The following is a 25,407-nucleotide window of genomic DNA, read 5'->3' as shown; positions in this document are numbered from 1 at the left end:
CTCCTGACCTCGTGATCCGCCCGTCTCGGCCTCCCAAAGTGCTGGGATATATATTTTCAATGTTATTAATGGCATTGAAGATGTGTGCCCTTGGAATTCATAAAAGGAGTCATGACTATGGTAAGATCTTTCTGATTTCTTAGATTCTGTTTTTCAAGAATGATGATGTTTTAGGACATTGGAATAGCTGATTGTGTATCTGTAGCAGCGTGTCAGCTCTCAAATATGTCCCTTTTCATTCCTGCATCTTACTGGTCACGTGCATACAGGTAAGAAGATTAGAAAAAATTTTAGTTTTCCCTGTTTGAGATTCTCTCTGTTAGAGCTTAGGGTCAGTATCTATAAAATATATTTCAACTGCTGAGCATGCTAGCTTCTGTTTAAATCAGTAGAAAATATGTTGATCTTTCAAGACATAAATTTACTCAAGCCAACTGTAAGGTATAGCGCAGGGATGTAGTGATTGGAAACAGTTCACTTCACCCGCCTGAAACTAAGAATCAACTCTTCAGTATATGGATCACTGGTATGTAATAATCGACTATTATCGGTCTGTCTGTTGGTCTCTTTTTAAATCAGTTTGGAACCTCCTGGAGTTATTTTCTTGCTCTACTGACATCAATCCCATGTGGCAGAGGAGTTGTGTATAATCGCTTTGGTTTAATCAATAGAATAATTGATAAACCAGATAAGATTTAAACTGATTATAGCCTCAACAGAATTCCCCAGAGGCTTTGGACCCTCTTAATTTTGACATGTGTGTTGTGTACCCTGAGGATGAAGTGCAGTTTGAATTATCTGCTTTTATTTGCTTAATGACGGGGAGGGTGTTAAAGTCAAATGTTTAATTAACCCAGCAATGGGCTGCGTTGTCACTTACACACAGCTGATTGAGATATCTCATGGAGAATACTGAATAGGAATGATAATGTGGCACTGGGACGGAAGATTGCTTTTTCAATCCATTTGCTGGGTCACTGCTTTGAATGTCTTATTGGATGAAAGGCATTCAGCCTGGAGGAAAAATTCAGCATTTAAGTACATTTTGTTCTCTTCCCCCTCACCCCCAAACCCCCTCCCTGCTCAGAAGTTAACTAAAACAGATATGTTCTAGGTTTAATAAGCCATCCATGTACCAGTAAGAGATCAGGATAGCCAGTAGCCTCCAGCTATATAATTTCCTGTGGAAACGGAAAAATCCTACTAGCCTCTAAGGTATTCTAAATGTGAGCTCTTTTGTCCCTCACATCCTGTGTCCCTTGCCATTATTGTGAGGTTGTCTTTGGTTACTTGTCTGTTGCCTTTTTCTGTAGTGTTTGCTAGATGTGCAGCTACCTCTAGGGCCAAAGGCAGACCTTTTCCTCCCAAAGAAGCAAATTATCCAGTACATTTTTGCTATTTGATGCACCTGGCTTCTATTTGGTTGTAATTGTGACTAAGAATTATAGTGAGACTGTTGAACTATTCAGAGAGATGAAAATTTGAGGCATTACAGATTCTTGCTTTTTTGGCTACTGCTATTATATAAACAGTTGATGCTGTGTATATTTCATTTTGTTGAGAGGCACTTTGCTTTCTGTATGGACTGAAAAATTAGCCCAGGAAAGATTCTAAGATTCAACACCATCAAAAATGCAGTCTAGGCAACTGGAGTTTTAATGACTTGCTGCCCACAAAAAATCCCTGACTAGCTTTATAATCGAATGTAAAAATTCATTGAAGGCCTATGAGCAAAACTTTTAAAAAAATTAACCACAACTTTCCTTCTCTGTAGTTCTTATGTTTCTTCCCTCTATCCCCCAAAGATCTAAACAAGGAATTTACTAATTTTTTTCTTTGCTTTAGTCATTTGTATTCCAGAGAGCACAATAGGGAGAAGGATACAAGATTGATTTTTTATGTGTGTCCTCTTGAAAGCCGAGTCTGGGGCATGAATACTGTAGGGGGTGGGGGGCCGATTACAAAGCAATAGAAGCATGCAGCTAGTGTTCGGGCGCAGGTTGGACTTTTGCGGGTCAAGGCAGACCAGACGAGTAGCTTATCTTGAGGGACACAAGTAATAGACCAAATATAGAGCAGCTATTTCAGGAATCATGTAGGTCATTTAATTATCCATTATGATTGAGTGGCTAATGCTCTTTTGGCAATTACATGACCTCTGTTATTCTTGAAACCTATCCAGGCCCTCGTGGGTCGAATGACCCACAAGTCAGTGCTCTCAGACTTGATTCCACTCAGAAAGAAAGGACATATTGGGAACCACTGGCATTGAAATGGCCATGCTTTCTTTACTGACCACTACCCAGAATGTCCTTTGTACAGCAGTGATAGGCACCTGGTTTTGAAGTCAACTATTCCTTCATTGTGTATAGGAGCAAAAGATGCATTATGCATTGGTTTCCATAAGAGGGTATTTTGGCAGGAGATACTTTAATACCACAATTAGCTATTATGGTATTTACTAATTCTGTACTGTAAGAACAACTACTATGATACTAAAATTGATGTTTGATATCTATCAAACCAATTATCTATTACCAGACTCTGTAGTGGTGTTTTCCATTCCATACTGCAACAAGTGCTATTGATGATAGCTAATAATATATTAGTATATTAGTAATAATTACTAATAATAATTATAGTAACAGTTATTAGTAATAATAACAAAATGCCATTGATGATAGCTAATAACAGATTTTAAAATATCATTCATTAAAATTAGCCCAATTTGAATTTCGGTGCTATAAGATTATTAAATTAAATTAAAAGGCCACTTTAAAATTAGGTTCTAGTCAAAGACAGAATAATTTGGAAACATTTTGATTGTTTATCACTTATTTTTTTCTTCAGTCAACTAAGTATTATTAATATTTCCAAAGAAAACAATTTCTGCTAAATGATAGTAAAATTTTCTATAATTTAGTGACTTGTGGGATAATTTTGAGAAAAGAAGATGTACATTTCTTGTGATTCTTTAAATAGAGGTTAGTTACGGTGTGGAAAGTAATGACAACATAATCAAATTAATTGTAGGATTTGTCAGAAATGCACAAAGTCCTATATAGTTAGCAAAATGGTAGATTAGAGGTATACAACCATTCTCTAGCATTCCAATAACTTAAGATCTTAGGCTTAAGAGAAATAATTTTGGTATTCTTTAAGTAGAAACTATTTACATTGCTATAGAAAAAAGCAATTCCTTCTATTGGAGAAAAAACATCTTTAAAAAAATTGTTACTTACACATCAAAGAGCATTGCTTTAAAACAACAACAACAAAAAACCAACAAGGTTGTTTATCCATGGAGCAGTAAAATTAGCCATTTTTCCCATTAAATGTGTTAAATTACCCCTGGTAGAACTCCAGGCTAATCTGTTTTGGTTTTATTTTCATTTTGTTGTTTGGTGATGTTAACAGATTAAAAATTGAAGACATGAATTGGTGTTTATAACCTTTGACCCTTCAGCAATAGAAGTCTTCTCAAATTTCAGATCCTTAGGCCAATACTACCTTAGGGTCTGGCTACTTAGAGACCCATGAGAATGCAGTTAATCTCAGTTATATTTGCTGTTTTCTGTTTAAAAACGTATTTTATTTCATTCTAGTTTTTTCATTTCTGTAGTGGAGATGAGCAGAAAATGCAAAGCAGGATTTACAGCAAAAGTTACAGATTAAACTCAAGTATCCCAAATAAGGGGTATAATTAGTCTACTTACCGTTTTAAGAGGAAAGCAAGGGATATAATGTATGGTGTATGATTTTTTTTTTCTCCCTGTATGTTACTTTTCTTTAAGGCACACCCTTCAAGATCTGTGCTGAGACATGTTTTTCAGCCTTGGGAACCAAAAATTTATAGAAATAGGTGAGAGGAATGGTATTTGTAGTTTTAACGACCCGAAGAGACATTAAGGCAGTATCATTAGTGGGGAAGGACACAGTATAATAATAAGCCTATATAATAATTTCTTAATTAGGAAAAATAATAATGATTGAACAAGAGCCAGTCCATATTAGAGATATACACATAAACACAGATCTTAATCTAGCCCAGTCTAGTTTTCAGAAATATAGTTTATTTACTTGGGATGGTTTCACATCTGGGGATATTAGCTTTCATCAAGTTTAAAGGAATCTTAAATTTCTTCCAAAATATTGTTGTCATAATAACACCAAAGCAAGGGGATGAAAGTCATTTAGCAAAAAGAAACAAAAAACCAGAAACAAGGATGACAGAAAAAAAAAATTCGTCAGAGAGAGAGAATTTTATCATATATCCTAAGGGTTCTATAGTTCTCAGTCCTATTTTGATTAAAAAAAAAATCTACATAAGAAAATGTACAGAGGTCTTTGAGTTACAAAAATAACCAGATGTCCTTATTAGTAGAAGCAAATGTTTGCCTCTTAATTTACTCAAAACTATATGCAGAGGATCTCTGAATGAAATATTTTTGTAAATATGGTAGCAAAGAAAATCATGGCATGAAAAATCCTGTCCAAAACACATAATTGTGAAGGTAATGTCTTAAAGAGGAAAGCAGTTTTTAAAAAGATTCATATAGATTTAAAGGTAAAAGGTAACTTAAGCTAGTTATATTTTTGTTTACATGATAGGTATGCTTAATTTTTATTGTGTATGGTTTTCTATCTCAAATCCCCATGGTGAATTTTAATTCATTTGCCTTGCTTATTTCACTACTTTGTACATTGTTATTGCATTTTGAACAGTGTAAACATATCGGTGAATTGCTTTTTTTCCCCCTGAAAGTTGTCCTTTTAGTTCCATTAAGAAAAAAACAATCTACAGTAGTATAAGATGCCTGCTTTGCAAGCCTGTTTGGGATTTTAAAATATTAACCCACATTTTAATAAATAGATTAGATGTAATTTTGTAATTGCATTCATACATTAAGCAGGATAAAATGTAAAAAAAAAATCTACATGAAAGGGTAAGGTAGGAAGTTTTTTTGTTTTTAAATCAAGGCTTTAGAGCCAAAAAAAAAAAAAAAGCTTTACAGTTTAAATGGACTATTACTTCTGATGTGGAGCATATTAACATAATTATAAACTTTTATATACTCATAGTTATTGCTAAGTTGATGTTCAAACCTTTGATTAAGAAGTCACAAAGCTGACTGTGTTCAGACAGCTGTGTAATATCGCTCCTATTCACAAAATAGATAACTGTTTTAGCCCCTCTCCCTTTTTTGGTACCCGTATTTATAGCTACAAATTTATCTTTCTCCTATAGCTAGACTTTTAATTAATGGTGAAATATTAAAATGTTGTATTGTGATATTTTCGGTGACTTGGAAGTTAACAGAAAGCAACACTGCTCATTCATGTCCTTGCCTTGTCACTCCCTGATGCAGTTCATCTCTTCTATCCTTATCAGAGTATCTCAGTGCTTAGTTGAGCTTGTTTATCTTAAAAGAGCAGGAGGCAGGCTTTTAGGGAGTAAGCTACATGTTCCAGTATAACAGGCACCAATGCTGTTTGACTTGAAAAACATTTGATCTCTTACATTAACAGCCCATGTCACTGTAATAGGTGCTACAGCCGGGTTGTTCAGTTTTCTATTATTTTAGCTTTGAAATAACTGTTAGTGCTGCCCCAAAATCTTCGTGTATAAAATTGTATATTGGCTGTCCCCCCAGGACTCGTAAGTAAACAAGGTAATATGTGTGGCCAGAGAGGGGATATTTGTTGGCTTTGTTTTAGATCATAACTGATCCTATCTAAAGATGTTTTCTGTCTGATCCCTGATATTGGGTGCTGCATGACATTGTGTAAATTCACAGACTAGCAATATTTTAAGGCAGATTTCTGTTTGTTACTAATGTATGTGCTCAGTAACTATTATGAACTTTCAGTTTTTCTCTGATAATGCAACATTTAGTTTTTATGAAGCTTAATGTCAAAGATCCTGCACAATTTTCCTAAGTATAGCAGTTTGCACAGCAGTTGTTGAAAATGGGCAAGCAAGAATTTAAAGGGAATGTTTGTTAGACTTAAAATATACTTTATTTTAAAATAATTCAGTTGTGGGTATAATTTCTGTGCCAGGAATAGTTTGACAGTTGTAATTAGGCAGCAGTATTAAAAGAACAGAAAACAAAATTCATATAATCAGGTTGAGGTTTTCTTCCTCTTTAAGAGTACTTTTCCTTTTAATAGTGGTAGAATGGCAGCAAATAATTTTAATCCTTCCTTTCTTCCTTCCTCTATTTTCAAGAATCTAATTTTTCTTATTCTTATTTTTTTCTGATACAACATTACCAGGCCACCCAGTTACTTTCTTTGAATTTAACCTGAATTAGACACATCAGCCAGAACAAGCATAATTGGTTGAAAGGCAGCCATCTATCTAGGGAGTTCTTCTAAATACTGAATGTGTCATGCGCTTTGACATGACTTATCTGTAATCTCTGAATACAGAAAGCACTTTCTGTGTTAGCTGTAGGTATTAAAGCAGTAGTGTGTTTTAAGAATGTGTGCTGTGCAAATTCTGGCTTGTGAGGTAATGACAAGTGTTTGCCTGCATAGACAATATATTTTTCCCCCCGAGGTCCCCACACACCTAGTTTCCCTCAAGCTCATCATCTCTGTCAGGTTAATCAATAGGCACCGTATGGCAGAGGGTCAGTAATCAGTGTCATCGTGCCTTTAAATCGTGTTGAAAATTTGCTTAAAGCCTGGGCCAATTAACATCGAGATGATGAATGGATGGGAAGATGGGAAGAGCCTGCCGCTCAGGGGCTTTGTGAGGAGGAGATGCTCAGCTGTTGAGCAGCAGACACCAGCGAATAAAATCAGCCATTCATGTGAGCTCAGTCCACCCACTCTTAATGATAATGTCAATCTAGCAAAATATATACACATTGGAGTTGTCACGAGTTCATAAATCAAAGGAGTTTGTCAAAGGCATTCAGATTAACGAGGCAGCAGCAATAACAAGTCAAATTTGCATAGAGAATTGCTCGAATCTCAGTAAATTATGATCCTGTTTTTCATTTGATTATTTGCTAATGTCTCAAGAGGGAGAATGATTATATTAGCATGCAAAATCTACTCCAGAAGTAGAAATCTGAGGTATAGAAGACCAGTGCACTATGACAATTAATCAGTTTCTGCATACTAGCATAAATGCACAAGGCCCAGAAATGAACTTCTTTTTTATTATTATTTCTCCTTGCTACTGATCCAAATGGTTCAGCTTGACAGAGACTTTATATTGCTTTAACAGTGTTCTGAATTGTGCCTGCAGGCAAGACATAGTTATGTAGCTATAACCAACCTATCCATCTGCCAACCAGATTGGAATTCTCCTATCCAAGGCTTCCATTAACCCCCACTGACAGCTCCAAACAGGATTAAGAATTTGGAAGCATAAAAAATAGTTGTTCTTTGCAAATATACACAATCCCTCTGCATTTTGAGAAAGGATGCATCTGTAGTGTTTTATGATTAGTGTCGAACAGTGTGGCAGGGAAAAAGCCTGGTTGGCAGTTTTTTGACTTCTGTCACAGGGAGTAAGGCAGTGCTAATGGAAGTCCTCTTTGGTTGTCCCAGAGAATGTTGTCCATTCTATCTACTCGTTAGCACTGTGCTTGGAATTGGTATATTATTAGAAAAGAGCACTCCTTGAAAGCCTTAACTGATGGATCCGTTGAGTTTAGCAGCATAGGGAGGCCTTGATGTGGTTGTGGTTTAATAGACTATGTCAAATGATAAACATGCTGGAGAAGCAGTATGCATGAAAACATGCCAGAGAATATTTTAGGAGGACACTTTCGGTCCTCCCTAAAACAGGTCCTTGAATAGGATTTTCCGATTAGCTTCTGAACTTAAATGACCTAAGTTTTTCCCCATTGTATCCTAAAAGGATTAATTAAAATTTGTTTAAACACACACACGGTGTGTTTTTTTTTTTTTTAATGACACCTTTCATTGAAGAGTTTGAGTGATTTTGTCCATGTAACTAAAATATCTGTTAACCTTGTAGAATAATAATTTCTGTTTTTGTAAATTGTAAATGTATATTTGGAGGCTGTTAACTCCAAGTCACATAACAAGTTAATGGGAAAAAGTACTAATCCAATTACTAATTTACCATTGAAGCTCACTATACTGTGTTTGCAATTAGTTACTAGAAATTGGTCTCAATATTTTTTCCTTCATGTGGGAAAATCTGCTACACGATGATGAGCAGATGATTTCATTTTTAAAATGTGTTCAAAATCAGAATTATAATCCACCACAGTTTACCTGCTTTGCTAAAATGATATAATTATCCCAGTTACAGAGTCCTTTGAATCCTCCCAGTGAAGTTTGTGGCATTGGTGGGAAATGTTAGCTTGTAGCTTTGGAGCTGATTATTTTATTTATAACAGATGTCTCTTCAAACAGGCTCAGGCAGTATTGCACCATCCAACCTTGAGCAAGATGCTTACTTAAAGATTATTATAAGTCATTATGAGTGGCTTGACTTTTTATCACTGTGTAAATTAGTTTAATTTTTATTTGATTATATAATCAACTCTTAATTATCAATTTTATCAGGAGTTGTGTGTTCAAATAGATAACTGAAAATAGTAAATAAGCCACTTACTAGGTCATGGAGAATGTTGCCCCAGCTATGAACCTTCTGTGTGCTACCATCAGAACATCTTTACTTCTTGAATTGGATAGTCAAAAATACAAACAGCCCTCAAAGTTAGGAATGCTTTGGTTAAGGGTTGTCAAACTTTGTCTGTAATAGGCCAGATAATAAACATTTGAGGCTTTGTAGGACATAGCATCTTTCTTGTGGCCACTTACCTCTTCCATTGTGTGAAAGCAGCCACAGACAAATCGTAAATGGATGGGCATGGCTATGGGTCAGTTAAACTTTATTTACAAAAATATGTGTCAGGCCAGAGCTTGTAACTGCTAGTTCTATCTGATCATACTGGCATTATAAGTAGTGGGACAGCAGGACTGCAGTTGGGCTACCACTGAAGTTCCTCTATTAAAAACAAAACAAACAACAAAAAAACAAAAAACAAAACTTTTTTTAAAGCTAGCTGGACAGTGTGGGTTTAGGGTTTCAGTTATTCATTGAGCATCTATTATCTGTATACTTATGTAATGTGTTAGTTAGTAGAGGGAGCTACAAAGACTTTTCCCAGTAATCGTTCAGTCTTATTGGTTAGTTGAAAGTAACAGTGCAAACGTTTATCTAATTAAGTGCCAGACAATTTATCTAATTGTGTGGATCAAGATTAAAATTTAGTTAAGGAATTTCCAGTAGAGTAAGGTGGAGTAGTTGTATGGTTTCGTAGAGAAGATGACAGTTGAACCTCATTTTAAGAATGTAAGACTTGAACAGATGAGATAATCTTCTTGTGTTTATCATTGTTGAGTGAACTAGACTGGAGTTAAGAATCCTTCCAGGCCAGGTGCTGTGGCTCATGCCTCTAATCCCAGCACTTTGGGAGACTGAGGCAGGAGGATTGCTTGAGGCCGTGAGTTTGAGACCAATTGGGTAATACAGTGAGAACTCCCGTCTCTACAAAAAATAGAAAAATTAGCCTGGTGTAGTGGCGTACACCTGTAGTCCTAGCTAGTAGGGAGCTTGAGGCAGGAGGATTACTTGAGCCCAGGAGTTGGAGGTTACAAGGAGCTATGATCATGTCACTGCACTCTAGCCTGATGTGAAAGAGCAAGACCCTGTCTTTAAAAGAGAATCAGTCCCAAAATTTCAAGATCCTATCACCTGTTGGTGAGACTATGAAGAAACTTGCTTAACTGGGGCAGAAAAGATGTGTTGTGGAAAATAACTTGGTGTAATATAGTAGGGAATTCTGGATGGTCCTGAAAACCAGGCTTAGAACTTCATATTTGATTTCATAGAAATAATGAGCCACTAAAAATACTTTAGGGAAAGACCATCATGACAGTAGCAGTGTTTGAGAAAGATTAACCTGGCAATAGTATTCAATCCAAGAAACTTTTTTTTTTTTTTCTCTTTGAGACAGGGTCTCACTCTGTCACCCAGGCTAGAGCACAATGGTGTGATTATACCCCAAACTCCTGGGCTCAAGCGGTCCTCCTGCCTTAGCCTCCTGAGTAGTTAGGACTACAAGCATGTGCCACTATGCCCAGTTAATTTTTTTTTTTTTTTGTAGAGGTAGGGTCTTGCTGTGTTACCCAGGCTGGTCTTGAACTCCTGGCCCCAAGCAATCCTCCTGCCTCTACCTCCCAACAAAAAAACGTTTTAAAATTCACGTTATATTCTCTAGCTTTGTGCTGAACCTCTGAAATATAAGATGAAACAGAAACTGGCCCTGCCTTGAAAAATTTACAGTGTAGTATAGGGTGGGACACATGTTCATGTAGAGATATAAAGAGATATAAAGAATTAAGTGCCAATTGGAAGTAAAGTTTTTCTTCGGAGTAATTCTAACTGCGGGTTGGGCATAAGGGGATAAACAAAGGCTTCTCAAAGAAGGTATCATTTTAGCTCACTCTTGAATCGGGATTTTTAATAGATCAAGAGATTGGGAAAGAAGTCTGTTAAATGTTGAGGGACTAGAATTAACAAAAACACAGAAAGAGTGGTTTTCTTATTTTGGTGAATGATAAATAATGTCATGTAAATGGTACAGAGACTTTGATGGAGAGTTAAGTTGGCTGTCTTATGGATGCTGTACTAAGAAGTTTGGGTTTATTCTGTTATTTCCAAAAAGCTATAAAAGACTTTTGAGCAGGAAAGAAACCTTTTTAGAATAATGATTTTAATGGCCGGGCATGGTTGCTCATGCCTGTAATCCCAGCGCTTTGGGAGGCCGAGGTGGGTGGATCACTTGAGGTCAGGAGTTCGAGGCTAGCCTGGCCAACATGGTGAAACCCTGTCTCTACTAAAAATACAAAAAAAAAAAAAAAAAATTAGCTGGGCGTGGTGGCGCATGCCTGTAATCCCAGCTACTCGGGAGGCTGAGGCAGGAGAATCACTTGAACCCAGGAGGCGGAGGTTGTAGTGAGCCGAGGTCACCACTGCACTGCAGCCTGGGTGACAGAACGAGACTCTGTCTCAAAAAAAAAAAAAAAAAAAAAAAAAAGATTCTGACTCTAGTGTATACAATATGTCAGATATAGATTTTAGGCAAGGATGTCAGAAGGCTTTCTCAATAGTAATATCACTGGTAAGAGGTGTTGTGGGTCTGGACTAGAGTAGAAGCAGTGGAAACGCAAAAGTAGGGTCAGATGTATTAAAATAGATGATTAAAGGAAAAGTTTATAGACCGGAAATTAGCTAGATATGTTCAAAGAAAAAAAAAGGAATGAATAAAAACTGAGGATTTAAGTCTAGGATAAAAAGAAAAGTTGGGAGGAAAAGGGCTAACCTAGAAATGAGTGAGGATGGTAAAAGAGTGCTTTAAATTTAGGTATGTTGATTTTGAGACTGTTTAAGCTTATCACCAGAATACTTTTTTGTTGTTGTTGTTGAGACGAGTCTTGCTGTGTCGCCCAGGCTGGAGTGCAGTGGCCGGATCTCAGCTCACTGCAAGCTCCGCCTCCCGGGTTTACGCCATTCTCCGGCCTCAGCCTCCCAAGTAGCTGGGACTACAGGCGCCCGCCAGCTCCCCGGCTAGTTTTTTGTATTTTTTTTTTAGTAGAGACGGGGTTTCACTGTGTTTGCCAGGATGGTCTCGACCTCCTGACCTCGTGATCCGCCCGTCTCGGCCTCCCAAAGTGCTGGGATTACAGGCTTGAGCCACCGCGCCCAGCCTACTTTTTTAATATAATTACTCTGTCTTTTTTATTCACCCAAGTTGGTTGTGGAAACATTTTATCCAAAATGCATCCCTGAGGTCTAATGCATGAGCTTTAGCAGTATTTCCTTTATTGACCTTTTCCTACCCAAACCTCTGTTACTGTATCTGCAGGTGTTACAGCCCAAATGCATCTAGTTTGAAGTTAAATTCAACGTTGACAGGGAGACTTTTATCCTGCCCTTTCTATTCTAAGCTAGTACGCACTGAGCTAAGAAATAAATATTTCAGTTAATATAAAAGGTAGCAAGTTGTGCACTGGGCTAAGAAATAAATATTTGAGTTAATATAAAAGGTAACAAGTTGTGTAGCAACTTTTATAGAAATATTTTAATATACTATAGTCCCCACTTATTCAAAGGGGGTATGTTCCCCAGTGGCTGCCTAAATCACAGATAGTTCTGAACTCCATGTATATTATGTTTTTTCCTATGGACATATACCTATGATAAAGTTTAATTTATAAATTAGGCATAGTAAGAGATTAACAACAATAAGAATAAAATATAACAGTTATAATTACACTGTAATAAAAGTTACATGAATGTGCTCTCTCAAAATATCCTACTGTACTGTACTCACCCTTCTTATGATGATGTGAGATAATAAAATGCCTGTGTGATGAGATGAAGTGAGGTAAATGACCTAGGCATTGTGACACAGCATTAGGTTACTACTGACCCTTTGACAGTATGCCACCTGCTTCAGGTGATCCTGGGTTATTGAGCCATGAAGATGTTGGTGGTGGGATGTCAGGAGCGGACAATATCAATGACTCATGGTCGAGTAGCATGTACAGTGTGGATACATTGGACAAACGGATAATTCACATCCTGGGCAGGACAGAGCTACTTAGAAAGGTGCACAATTGAAAACTATTTCTAGAATTTTCCATTCAATATTTTAGGACCTCGGTTGACTGTAGTAACTGAAATTACATGAGTAAAACTGTGGATAAGGGGGGACTACTGTAATGCTGCTATTCATAGAATATTATTACTCAAGGACTACAAACACATTCTGCAATTTATTTACTGTAATGAAACTTTCCATCTGAGTATTGGGAATCTGTTGTTCTGAGCAGTCAGGTTTGCTTAGGGTTGGTTTAAAGTTAAGCAGTAGAGTATAACATTAATTACATTTGATGGAATTTTCCCCCTAAAATGTATTTTTCACTTATCTAACTTTTCTCCCCTTTCTTTTTTTTTTTTTTTTCTGAGACGGAGTCTCGCTCTGTCGCCCAGGCTGGAGTGCAGTGGCCAAATCTCAGCTCACTGCAAGCTCCGCCTCCCGGGTTCACGCCATTCTCCTGCCTCAGCCTCCCAAGTAGCTGGGAATACAGGCGCCTGCCACCTCGCCCGGCTAATTTTTTGTATTTTTAGTAGAGACGGGGTTTCACCATGTTAGCCAGGATGGTCTCGATCTCCTGACCTCGTAATCCGCCCATCTCGGCCTCCCAAAGTGCTGGGATTACAGGCTTGAGCCACCGCGCCCGGCCTTCTCCCCTTTCTTAACATTTTATTATGGATTTAATTAATTTTTATTTTGACATAACTTCAGATTTATAGACAAATGAAAAGAATAGCACAAAGAATCTCTTTATACTCTTTCACATAGATTTACCTAATGTTAACATGTTCCCACATTTGTATTATAGCTGTTTATAAATACACATACACACTCATATACATCCATTTATGTATTGTTTTTTCTGAACCATTTGAAAGTTACAGATGTAATGTTCCATCCCCCCTAATTGTTTCAGTGCATGTTTCCAAAAAAAAAAAGACATTTTAATAAAAATAATCACAGTACAGATTATCAAAGTCAGGAAATTGAATGGATAAACAAAACTGTGGCACATCCATACAGTAGATAATTCTACTTGGCAATAAAAGGAAAAGAAATACTGGTATTTGCAACAACATGAGTAGATCTCAGATATTTTATGCTAAGTGATAAAAGCCAGATTCAAAGGTTACATATGATATAATTCCATTTATATGACATTCTGAAGACGGCAAAAATTATTGAGTCAACAAATCAGTGATTTTCAGTGGGGAGAGGGTTGACTATTAAGGAGAATTTCAAGGGAATTTTGGGAGTGATTGAATTTTTCATTTTTTAATAGTGGTGGTATACGACTATATGTTTCTGTCAAAACTTACAGAACTATGTACCAAAAAAGGTGAATTTTTCTGTATGTAAATTTTAATGGTGGGGAAACAATCAGGAAATTAATATTGATACAATGTTATTAGTTCATCTGCAGAACTTACTAAAAATTTTCCAATTGCCTCAACAGTGTGTGCTGTACCTCTTTAGTTTCCTTTAATCTGAAACAATTCCTTAGTCTATTTCATGGCCTTGGCATTTCTTAGGTACAGACTAGTAACTTTATGGAATAAAATACTCATTTTGGGGTTAGCCTGATGTTTTCTTATAAGTAGATTTAAGTTTTGTGGTTTTGACAAGAATACCTCACAAGTGATGTGCCGTTTTCAGTACATCATATCAAAAGGCACATAATGTTAAGGTGGCATCTGCTGGATTTATCCACTGTGAGGTTACTCTTTTTTCATCGTAACTATTAAGTATCTTATAGAAAAAATATTTTGAGATTATGTGACTATCCTGTTAACTTGTCAAACTTTCACTCACTTATTCTAGTTTTAAATTTTACTTACATTTTTGAAATGGTGTCTTGCTGTGATGCCCAGGCTGTTTTCAAACTCCTAGGCTCAAGCAGTCCCTCTGCCTCCACCTCCTGAGCAGCTGGGATTACAGGCACATGCCACAGTACTGGGCTCACTTGCTAATTTTAGCACCTATTGATGATTCTTGCTTATATTAATCACTTATCCTTAAATAGAACTTATTGGACATAATTTAGCTTGATGACCTAGGAAAATCATGCACATAGCTTATTGGGAATCCTCATAGATAAAGATGCAAGAAATAACTGTTGCTGAGAAATAACTGTCCTGGGTGATGTTGGACAGGCTTTGAGAACTATTGAGGTGACTACTTAGGTATAAATGGCTATTTCATCATTACCCCTTACCCTCAAGACTGTAGACCTAGTCATCTCATTCACTGGCATTCTGCTTCTACTCTTCAGTATTAGGAGGGTACCTAATCCTTGTTCCTAATATCATGACTGTTTAATGTCCCTACCTCGATTATTTTTTTGTAACAACATTATAAGTTGGATTTTTTGTTTGATTTGATTTCTCATGATGGATAGCCCAGAGTAAAAGTGTTGGGTTAATCTGTATTAAAAGAACATACCAATGTTTATGGGTTTCCCTCTTTAAGAGTTATTTTTAACAATACCACTTAAATATTCTTTGCCCTAGTGGGATAGAAAGGGGAAAGGAACTCCTAAGGAACTCTGTGTTCTCTATGTTATGTTAGTAACACCGTTTAAGCTCCCTTTGTGTTTTCATTGTTTAGACATTTTAATAATGCCCACCCAGTGGTTATCCATCTAAATCTGATAAAATAGAGGGTCAGGAAGAAGAAAATTGTGAATATGGGCTAGTCACTACTCAGACTGTTAGGTTGAGATGACTGTTTTTCACTTTATAATTCAGTATGGAAGAGTTTGCCAGCAATTGTGTATCAGCCCAAGTACCTGTAGAATAAAAATGTGATTTATATTATCTTTGGTACGACAAACTTCCAGCAAAAAATAATTAGGCTTCCAAGTTATATGATGACATTTCAAAAAACATAATTAATTTTGAAAAACAGGATCTTACACTGAATTAAACAGGTTTAGATTATCTGGTATTTTTTTTGTTTAAAGGAGGGTGAAATTTCATGCCCTGAAAGAGAGTTACTTGCAAATTATAAGTTTATAATTGGATACTGGCTTAAGCTTTTATTATAAACGGCATTTAATTTTGGTGTTTAAAACATTGATCTTTACATTAAAAAGAAAAAAAAAGCAAAGTTAAATATACAACTTGATGTTATGGGTTAAATGTTGACCTTTCCCTTTCTTTGTTTGATACTCTTACTTAGCGTGTATTGCCAGTTGCCTCATTTGTCAAACTTTGCAGTCATTAATTCAATTATATCCTTCCTCCATTTTTTGGTAGATGATCTCCATTCCTTTTTTTCCAAATAGGGAGGAAAAGAAGCTAGAACTCTGAAGTTGTTGAGTCTCTGTCCCTTTCTTTGTAATATAGCATGCTTTTTCTTTAATTTTAGGGACTTTTACAAGGGATCATCACACATGTAAAATATCAAGTTAAAACCTCATAAGAAATTTCTGTCCAAAAGAAACACATTAGGGTACTGGCCTGTCAGGCTTACTGAAGGTGACACACAGGTGTTAGCCACAGAGGTGAAAGGGCCTCAGAATGACACAGTACATTTTTTCTCTTTCAGTGTCTTTCAAAAGATATCTAATACAAACCAAAAAAGTGAAACTTACATGTAGGTTTAGAACACAGTAATGATTGTATAATAATAATTTCATGCTTGTATGAAAATTTTCAGATAAACTCTCATGTTAGAAATAGTTTCTGGACCTACAAATAAACTAACTCTCCAGTTAGAGTGTTATGACTATATGTAATGTAAAGAATATATTAACTGCAAGTTTTTTGTTGTTGTTATTGTTTTGAGACCGAGCCTTGCTGTGTCACTTAGGCTGGAGTGCAGTGGTGTGATCTCAGCTCACTGCAACCTCCGCCTCCTGGGTTCAAGCGATTCTCCTGCCTCAGACTCCTGAGTAGCTGGCATTACAGGCACCCACCACCACACCCAGCTAATTTTGTATTTTTAATAGAGGCAGAGTTTCACCATGTTGGCCAGGCTGGTCTCAAACTCCTGACCTCAGGTGATCTGCCCGCATTGGCTTCCCAAAATGCTGGGATTTCAAGTGTGAGCCACCGCACCTGGCACAACCGCAAGGTTTTAAATATTAATGTTACTAATGTCGTTACTGAAAATGAACTCAATATGTAATTTGGATTTTCTGTGTTTTGCCTTGTAGACAGTGATTTACATATGTTGACTAGCAGATTTTTAGTACTTACGAACTCATTTTCAATTGGATTGTTGTTTTTTCCCCCTCCTACATATATAAAAACCTCACTGACATTTTAGGGTCCTCTAGCTGTTCTTTGAAGTGATAGTGCCAAGGAATGGACTCTAATCCTAAACTGCTGACTAAACTTTTTTAAGTTCTATGCTACTTTTATCAAAGAAAATAAAATCAAATCTGAGAACAGGGGGAAGAGAAATAACTATTTTTAGGACTCAGACTTGGAGATCTGTGCCAACCAAACATTTACTATAATCGAGAGAAGGTAATAATCACGGTTTTAGTTGTCATCAGCTAAGTGTGGGCTGGAACTTTCTTGTATCCAGTGTCAACCTGTGTCAAAATGCAAGCTAGAGATCTAATGAATATGATCTCCTACACAGTGCTTAAAGATACATAAAATACTTCCCATGTAAATCCTTACATAGTTTATTTATATACATGGGCATATGTTTTATTTTACATATGTGTATATCTGTATGTATACGTATCTTCAAGTGAATAATTGTATAAATATATGTATGTTCTAACTTACAGAATTAGAAATGTAATTCAGTTTACTCACACAGAATAAGATTGAAGACAATGAGAACTGAATTAAAGCTTACTTTCTTTCACAGAATTCCTCAGAGAGAGAAGACTGTAATAATGGCGAACCCCCTAGGAAGATAATACCAGAGAAGAATTCACTTAGACAGGTATGAAATTCAGCCTTACTTAAAATAAAAAGTTACCAATAACAAAACAAAAGACAGCAAACCCTTGATGTGCCATTCTTTAAGCCCTGGAGCTTATATTAACAGTACTCTGACGTTGGCCTGGCCATAGCCATCACTCTCAATCAGGTGACATTGTTTTCCCAGTTATTTAAAAAACATTCTAGGTGTACATGTACAGGACAGCTGGTTACATGTAGTGAATACAAAAATCAAGAGTTCTTATTCAGGAAAAGTAACTTTAAATGCTTCTTAAGTGTAGGTGGTAGAATAGTTGACTTTAACCCCTATTTTCCTGTTAAGATTCTTCAGGCATTTTTTAAAAAGTATAAAAACAGATCTGTCTGTAATAAAGTTAGCCCTTTTAGTATGAGCAATATTTCGTTTGCTTTTTCTAGAAGGAAAGGCCATTATTAATAATAACTTAAAAAAAAAAAAAAACAGTGGCCGGGCAGGGTGGCTCACGCCTGTAAATCCCACCACTTTGAAAGACTGAGGCTGGCCGGGCGCGGTGGCTCAAGCCTGTAATCCCAGCACTTTGGGAGGCCAAGACGGGTGGATCACGAGGTCAGGAAATCGAGACCATCCTGGTCTACACGGTGAAACCCCGTCTCTACTAAAAAAAAATACAGGCCGGGCGCGGTGGCTCAAGCCTGTAATCCCAGCACTTTGGGAGGCCGAGACGGGCGGATCACGAGGTCAGGAGATCGCGACCATCCTGGCTAATACGGTGAAACCCCGTCTCTACTTAAAAATACAAAAAACTAGCCGGGCGACAAGGCGGGCGCCTGTAGTCCCAGCTACTTGGGAGGCTGAGGCAGGAGAATGGCATAAACCCGGGAGGCGGAGCTTGCAGTGAGCTGAGATCCGGCCACTGCACTCCAGCCTGGGTGGCAGAGCAAGACTCCGTCTCAAAAAAAAAAAAAAAAAAAAATACAAAAAACTAGCCGGGCGAGATGGCGGGCGCCTGTAGTCCCAGCTACTCGGGAGGCTGAGGCAGGAGAATGGCGTAAACCCGGGAGGCGGAGCTTGCAGTGAGCTGAGATCGCGCCACTGCACTCCAGCCTGGGCGACAGAGCGAGACTCCGTCTCAAAAAAAAAAAAAAGAAAGACTGAGGCAGGCGAATACCTGAGGTCAGGAGTTCGAGACCAGCCTGACCAACATGGATAAACCCAGTGTCTACTAAAAATACAAAAAATTTGCTGGGCGTGGTCGCGCATGCCTGTAATCCCAGCTACTCTGAAGGCTGAGGCAGGAGAATCGCTTGAACCCCAGAGGCGGAGGTTGTGGTGAGCCGAGATTATGCCATTGCACTCCAGCCTGGGCAACAAGAGCAAAACTTTCATCTCAAAAAAAAAAAAAAAAAATTTGCTCACCAGCGTGCCCCAGTAGAAGGTAACATTGTGTTCTTGTAAAAATTAGAATGTCCTTGGCAAAAACAAACGCAAGTTCTTATGATGTTGCAGAGAATAAGTGTGCCATCTATTCATTTTTATTTATTTTATTTTATTTTATTTTTGAGACAGAGTCTCACTCTGTCACCCAGGCTGGAGTGCAGTAGCACTCGGCTCACTGCAACTTCCACCTTCTGGGTTCAAGTGATTCTCCTGCCTCAGCCTCCTGAGTAGCTGGAATTACAGGCACCTGCCACCGTGCCCGGCTAATTTTTGTATTTTTTTTTTCTTCTTTGGAGACAGTCACGCTCTGTTGCCCAGGCTGGAGTGCAGTGGTGCGATCTTGGCTCACTGCAACCTCCACCTCCAGGGTTCAAGCGACTCTTCTGCCTCAGCCTCCTAACTGGGACTACAGGTGCCCGCCACCATGCCCGGCTAATTTTTGTATTTTTAGTAGAGACGGGGTTTCACCATGTTGGCCAGGCTGATCGCAACTCCTGACGTTGTGATCCGCCCACCTCAGCCTCCCAAAGTGCTGGGATTACAAGCATGAGCCACCGCTTCCGACCTAATTTTTGTATTTTTAGTAGAGACAGGGTTTCACCATGTTGGCCAGGCTGTTCTCAGCCTCCTGACCTCAGGTGATCCGCCCAACTTCGCCTCCCAAAGTACTGGGATTACAGGCATGAGCCACTGTGCCTGGCCCCCTATTCATTTTTAATATAAAATTGGATATAATGAGCCTGAGCAGCAGTAAAAATAATTCTAATTTACTTGCGTTTATGGCATTGTTCTAGGAAATAGGAGATCTAATATTTGTTGAGCACCGACCGTGAACATGATGCTTATTTGATTTAACCCTCACAATAACCCTGTAAAGTTTTTAGATATGATGTGATTTCCAATTTATAGATGAAGAAAATGGAGGGTTAGAGAGGTTAGATGGCTTGTCTAGCTAATTAGTGATTTGATACTCAGATCTCAGTGTTTCCAAAGTGTTTCTACTTGTGCCTTCTGACTTCAGTTTATATATAGTGTTTAGAGGGAAAGTACTTGACACTGTGACACATTCATTTTTTAATTTATTATGTGTTAAATGTTTTTTGGATGAACATTTCTTTTTTTTAATAAAAATAATTGTTTAGTAAATAGAATTGAATCATCCAGGAAGCTTTTTAAAAAAACAAACAAAAATCCACAAATGATCAGTAATTGATGTTGAGACAGTTACAATTTTAACTGTTTGGGGAATCAACACCTGATCTGTTCATCTAAATCAATAGGACAATACTGAATAAGATAAATTGGGAAGTAGAAGCACTCTGCCCACTATACAGAAACAACTGTTAGAAAACAATGACACAACGAAAAGTTTTGGCAACTTTATTTAAGCTAACAAACGAATTTTCACTCTGCAAAGTTATAAATTAATTTTAATAGGCTGATCCAGATGGTCCATTTGGAAAATGGATAGGCTGATCTGTTGAAAATTAAACTAAATTTATCTCTCTCATACTTCAAACTGAAGCAAGAGAGAGAATCGTGCCTATTAAGTCCAGCACATACAGATGGACCAGCAGGTCACACATGGGACTAATCTGATTCATTTTAAAAATAAATGCATACGTTATTGAATCATTTTCTCCTTGCAAGATCTGTTGTGTGCAGTATTCGAAAGAGATTTAATGTTGTTTTTTTCATTGCTGTTTTAGCAGGTTCTCTTCCCCCCTCCTCCCGCCCACTTTAACAACCTTTTCTCCCCCCCTCATGGTGTTCTAAAATGATTTTTCTAATATCTGTCATTCAGTGTTGAGATCCAAGCTCTGAGATTAATTAGGTCATGAGGCTTTTTCTCCTCCCTTCTTTGTAAAGGGTTTTACCTCCATTCTGTTTGTGAAGAGCATGAACTCAATGTTCTTGGAAAGAGAAATGGCCTTTAGAAACAGGGAAGTAGGAGATCCTCCTGGGGCCCTCAGAGTCTTTTAGCTTCTGGGTGTTTTAACAGCCCCATGAATGCAGATTTGTAAATTTATTGCGGTGCCATCTGGTTTTTTGCTCGAACCAGATTACTGTTGGCTTGTGTCTGTCTATTGTGGTGGTCACTCCCTAGGAGTTTGCCCCCTCTATCTTAGGGAAGAGTGATGAATAGCAGGGGTCAATAGAAGCGGGTCACAGGGCAGCTGTCCAGGACTGCCCTGAACTTGATTACCCCATTGCTGATTTTTTTAAGGTAGGACATAGTATATAAGCTGTTTAAACTCCCTCTTTTCTCTATTGCATATGACAGTAACGAAGTGCCATTTGCTAGTTTTGTTTTTTTGTTTTTGTTTTGTTTTGTTTTTCCTGTAGTCAACTTCTGTAGACAAAAAGATGTCAAGGCCTCCTTATACCTAGTGTTGATACAAGTAGGATTTGCATCTCATTAACTTGAGATTCTTTTGCAAATATTTCTAATGGGATTTCAGAAACTCATTATTGATTATAAAAAGTTCAGTTATATTCTAGCAATTTAGCATTGTTTTTAACTAATATTGTAGTTGACGTATATTATTCAAAAATAGCATTTTGCCATTGTCGATGGGACATAACTACTACATGTTAATTGGAAGAACTATCTAAATATTGGAAGAGCAAATAACTTTATGCCAAAAATTTGGCAAGTTGAACAAATTCCTTGAAAAATACAACTTACCAAAACTCTTTAACACATAGTGAAGCAAAATTTGAATAGCCCTATGTCTATTAAATAAATTTAATTAATTATCAGAAGGGATATGTGGTTTTACTGGTGAATTCAATGACTATTTAAGGAAGAAATGATACGAATTTTATTCCAGACCCTTTCACAGAATAGAGAAGGAAAGAACACTTCTTGACTTATAAATCCACCATAACAATAATTCCAAAACCTGACAAAGATATTACCAGAACAAGAAATAATGAAGGTGGAAATTAAGAGACACTGTTCCCTGTGTCTGTCACCAAGTCATTTTGTATACCTGCTTTTTTGTTTCATTTCCAGCATCTGAAGGTGGAAGAATTTGGGGTAGGGAGAGGAAGTAGAGCAGTATATCCTTGTAAAGAAAGTTAATTTTCTTAGTTTCAGAATAATCTCATTTCTTGGCATTAAATATGAACTTTTATTTAAAGGATGTACAAAATAGCTGCAATTTTTGTTTTACTCCTAAAGATGTGAAGCCAAGGAAAGGATAGCCACTCTTTTCCTAGTTTTTATTCCTATCTGCAATCAAGGGCAAAGGCCTGGGAGGATACATGAAAGTACTCATTACTTTTTGAAAATGTGGCATTACAACGTTCAACCCTTTGCTTCTCATTGGTGCTAATAGGATCTGTCAGCCCTGCCTTTCTCTGTAATTGAGTAAATTGTGACCGTTGTCTAATCCCTCTCCCATCCCCCGTTTCCTTTGTGTGTGTGTCCACTTACCATCCTGAGAACGTGGGCAGTGATAAATAAAGCATTGAGCAGAGCTCTCTCAACTCTTTGAAAGCAGCATGATGCCAGCCCTCTAGTTATATTTCTTTAAGTGTTTACCTTTTTCTGTATTCTTTCTCTTGTGTAGCTGGAACCCTGGGGATGCAAAGCCATGAGAGAGGCCAAGAAGCTAACAAAGTAGCTGTCTCCCTTGTTAGCTTGTTCCTTTATTCTTTAAAAACAAGATAAAAACCATCTGGCTCAGGGCATTACATTTTCCTCCCCCATGCACCTCTATAGATGGAGACTTCACCTGCAGTGAGGGTTTACATTGATTAGGGAGGGAGCAGTAATTCAAGCTTCCATCCTCTTCAAGGATACTTTGCAGTCTTTAAAGGTGCTGACCCACTGAGTTAAACTGTCAAGGGAGGATAAAAAAGTATCTTCATCCCAGGAGGTAACAGCTGCCAGGTTTTCAACACCTTGCACGCTGCTGGAAAAATGTCACAGTTGTCAGCTGGAAGAAAAATGACTCCATTGTCATCTTCTGTTAATGACTGGGCCTTATAAAAGGAACTACATAAGTCTTTTAGAAGGAATAAGTAGCTGTTTTCCTTTTCTACCATATTGCCCTCCCCTGAAAAAATTCCTACGTTCTAAACATTGCCTTGGAGTAGATCCACAAAAAACAGCAGTGAAGAACTTAAATCAGCCAGTATAAGCATGGAAGTCTGATGGGCATAGTTCCTTTATACAGTTGGATGAGTAGGAGGAAAAAGCACATCACTGACACAGAAAATGACATTATAGTGTGTATTAACAAAACAACAACAACAACAAAAAGTCATTCATAAGCCAGTGAACTGAGAGAAAACATACTGTATTTCTGTTCTTTGGAGGACAATTTATTTTCAAGCAGCATCCAGATGGGTAAATACCAAGACATTTCTTTTTTCAAGCGAGCTCCTTTTCCTCCTTTTAAAAAAAAAAAACCGCAGAATTCCCTTCCTTTAATAGCTCTGTAATGTTCATATATGATGGCATTCCCTTCTTTCTGATTTGATTGATGAGAGAAAAAGGTTTAATGAAGTCCCTGATATCAGGAAGGCAGGGCTGTTTTTTTCTCTCTATTTGTTTTAGGTTAGTCATTTTAGTTGTATTGAGTAATTAGAAGGTACACACAGCCAGGGGAGCTTTGTTCTGATAATTGCTCAAGAAAACCCATTCCCTATCTGCTGTTGCTTTGTATTAAGACACTTCTCCCTCTAGTGGCAATAGTAAGCACTTTGGCTTGGCAGTAGGCAAGGTGTAATTGCAATATGACAAACTATGCTTAAGGGACTATCTTGTAAATACTTTAGTTTGGGCTTTGACATTATTTCATTATATATGTGTGGTTGTTTGTTGTTGTTGTTGTTGTTTTATTCTATAAAACTTACTGTCTCTTTTTGCCCCCCTAAAGCGCTTTGGGCTTTGGGTAAAAAAAAATAAAAAATAAAAATTGCCTGAAATGTTTATTAATAAAAAAAAAAAAATCACAATGCATTCTGGGTAATGTTTTACAACTTGACTTAATTTTAGTCATCTGTTTTAATTACCTATTTATAAAAATGCTTTTGCATTTGTAGACATTATTTAATACTTTGGAAGAAGCACCTCATTTGAAATAAATAAATAAATTGTACTTATTTTACATAGTCCATGTAAAAGATCTTAAAGGTAATTAATGTAGGTCTCTTAAGTAAGACAAAAGTGATCTTTCCAAATCTGGTGAAGTGATTTGTTTATATAACTTCCCACTTCTGTTGAATCCTTTAGAGTCTAATAACTTTTTTAAAAAAACACGATTTGGCAATTTGTGCCTAGCTACAAAAAGCCTTCTTCAAAAAGAAGCAATTTAATAACCAGCTTTCTTAAAATTACTTTGAGGAAGGAAGACCATATAGGGGTTTGGTGCTTTGTTTTATTTGTATTTTAATGTAATCATTCTTTGATAAATTGTGTAATCACTGACTTAGTAGAAAAAATATTATTGAACTCCTGGGTTGCAATGACCATAAAGAGTGTATTTTCATATAGAAAGTTGTGATACTGGGAATAAATTATAAAGGAAACAGCTTATATGCTGGTCAAAGTCCATATGGGCCCAATTCATTTTGTTTTCTGTGCTTACTCTGGATGTACCATTAAAAAAGGTGGGGGTGGGGGGAAGCCTGTTGTGCTCAGCTGCATGAGCCCTAAAAAAAGAAATCTGCCCTAAAAACAACATGGAATGATATCAGACACAGCTTTGCATCTATTGAACAGGATTCAGTAGCATCTGTGTGGCATTTTTAAAACCCACTTCCAGCTTCCTTAGATGTCGCTTTTTGGTTTGCTTTTTCTATACCATATTCTTGTGTGGGACATGATTTGATGTTACCGTATATCTGGAAGTCCCTATCTTCCTATACCCCCACTCCCAGTCACTAGCAATTTTCATTATACTATATCTTGTTATGCTATAGGGCTGCTGAACAGATTTCTTAAGCAGCTTTTTGCAAGGTTAAAAGAATGCAGCCCAGTAACAAGTTTGTGTCATTTTAAATATATACCTTCTAGTAAATAAGGAGAAGTCTGGCAATCAATCCCTTTTAGTGTGTTATATGTTTCACCTGACAACTAAACCTTCTATTGATTAGCCATTACTTTGTTAGATAATCCTATGTCATTGAATCCATTGTAAAAAATTAAACTCTTTAAAATGTTTTACCCTAGCAGCAGTGTGAAAATTGAAAACTTGTTCAGAATTACAGCCTGCTTTCACAAAGAAGGTAGTTTTCAGCAAGGCATCTTACTAGTTTATGCTTATGTGCTTTATACACGATATAAAAACGTATTAAAGTACTCCAACGCAAGACTCTCTGTCTCTGGTTCAGCAATGAAGCTACCTTTTCAAGTGTTGCTTGGGGACAGAACCTATCTTGCCTGTGGCTATTATATTCACTAGTT

General features: G+C 37.2%; 1 protein-coding gene across 9 annotated transcripts in view; it reads left to right on the top strand.

Annotated features, from left to right (window-relative positions):
• The window catches only part of BTRC (beta-transducin repeat containing E3 ubiquitin protein ligase), a 210,334-nt gene that overhangs the window by 95,003 nt on the left and 89,924 nt on the right, over positions 1-25,407 (top strand). For 8 of the 9 annotated variants that reach the window (XM_033185266.1, XM_033185296.1, XM_033185287.1 and 5 more), the window contains one exon: positions 17,493-17,570. In XM_033185266.1, the coding sequence (XP_033041157.1) occupies positions 17,493-17,570 (78 nt within the window). Of the gene's footprint in view, positions 1-12,490; positions 12,674-17,492; positions 17,571-25,407 lie in introns of those variants that run through there. The other variant, XM_033185272.1, reaches the window with a different exon arrangement.

The sequence above is a fragment of the Trachypithecus francoisi genome, unplaced genomic scaffold (assembly GCF_009764315.1).
Source record: "Trachypithecus francoisi isolate TF-2019V2 unplaced genomic scaffold, Tfra_2.0 Contig01579, whole genome shotgun sequence".
NCBI lineage: Eukaryota > Metazoa > Chordata > Mammalia > Primates > Cercopithecidae > Trachypithecus > Trachypithecus francoisi.
Note: the sequence above shows the minus strand (reverse complement) of the source record. Positions and strands in the feature narration are given on the sequence as shown.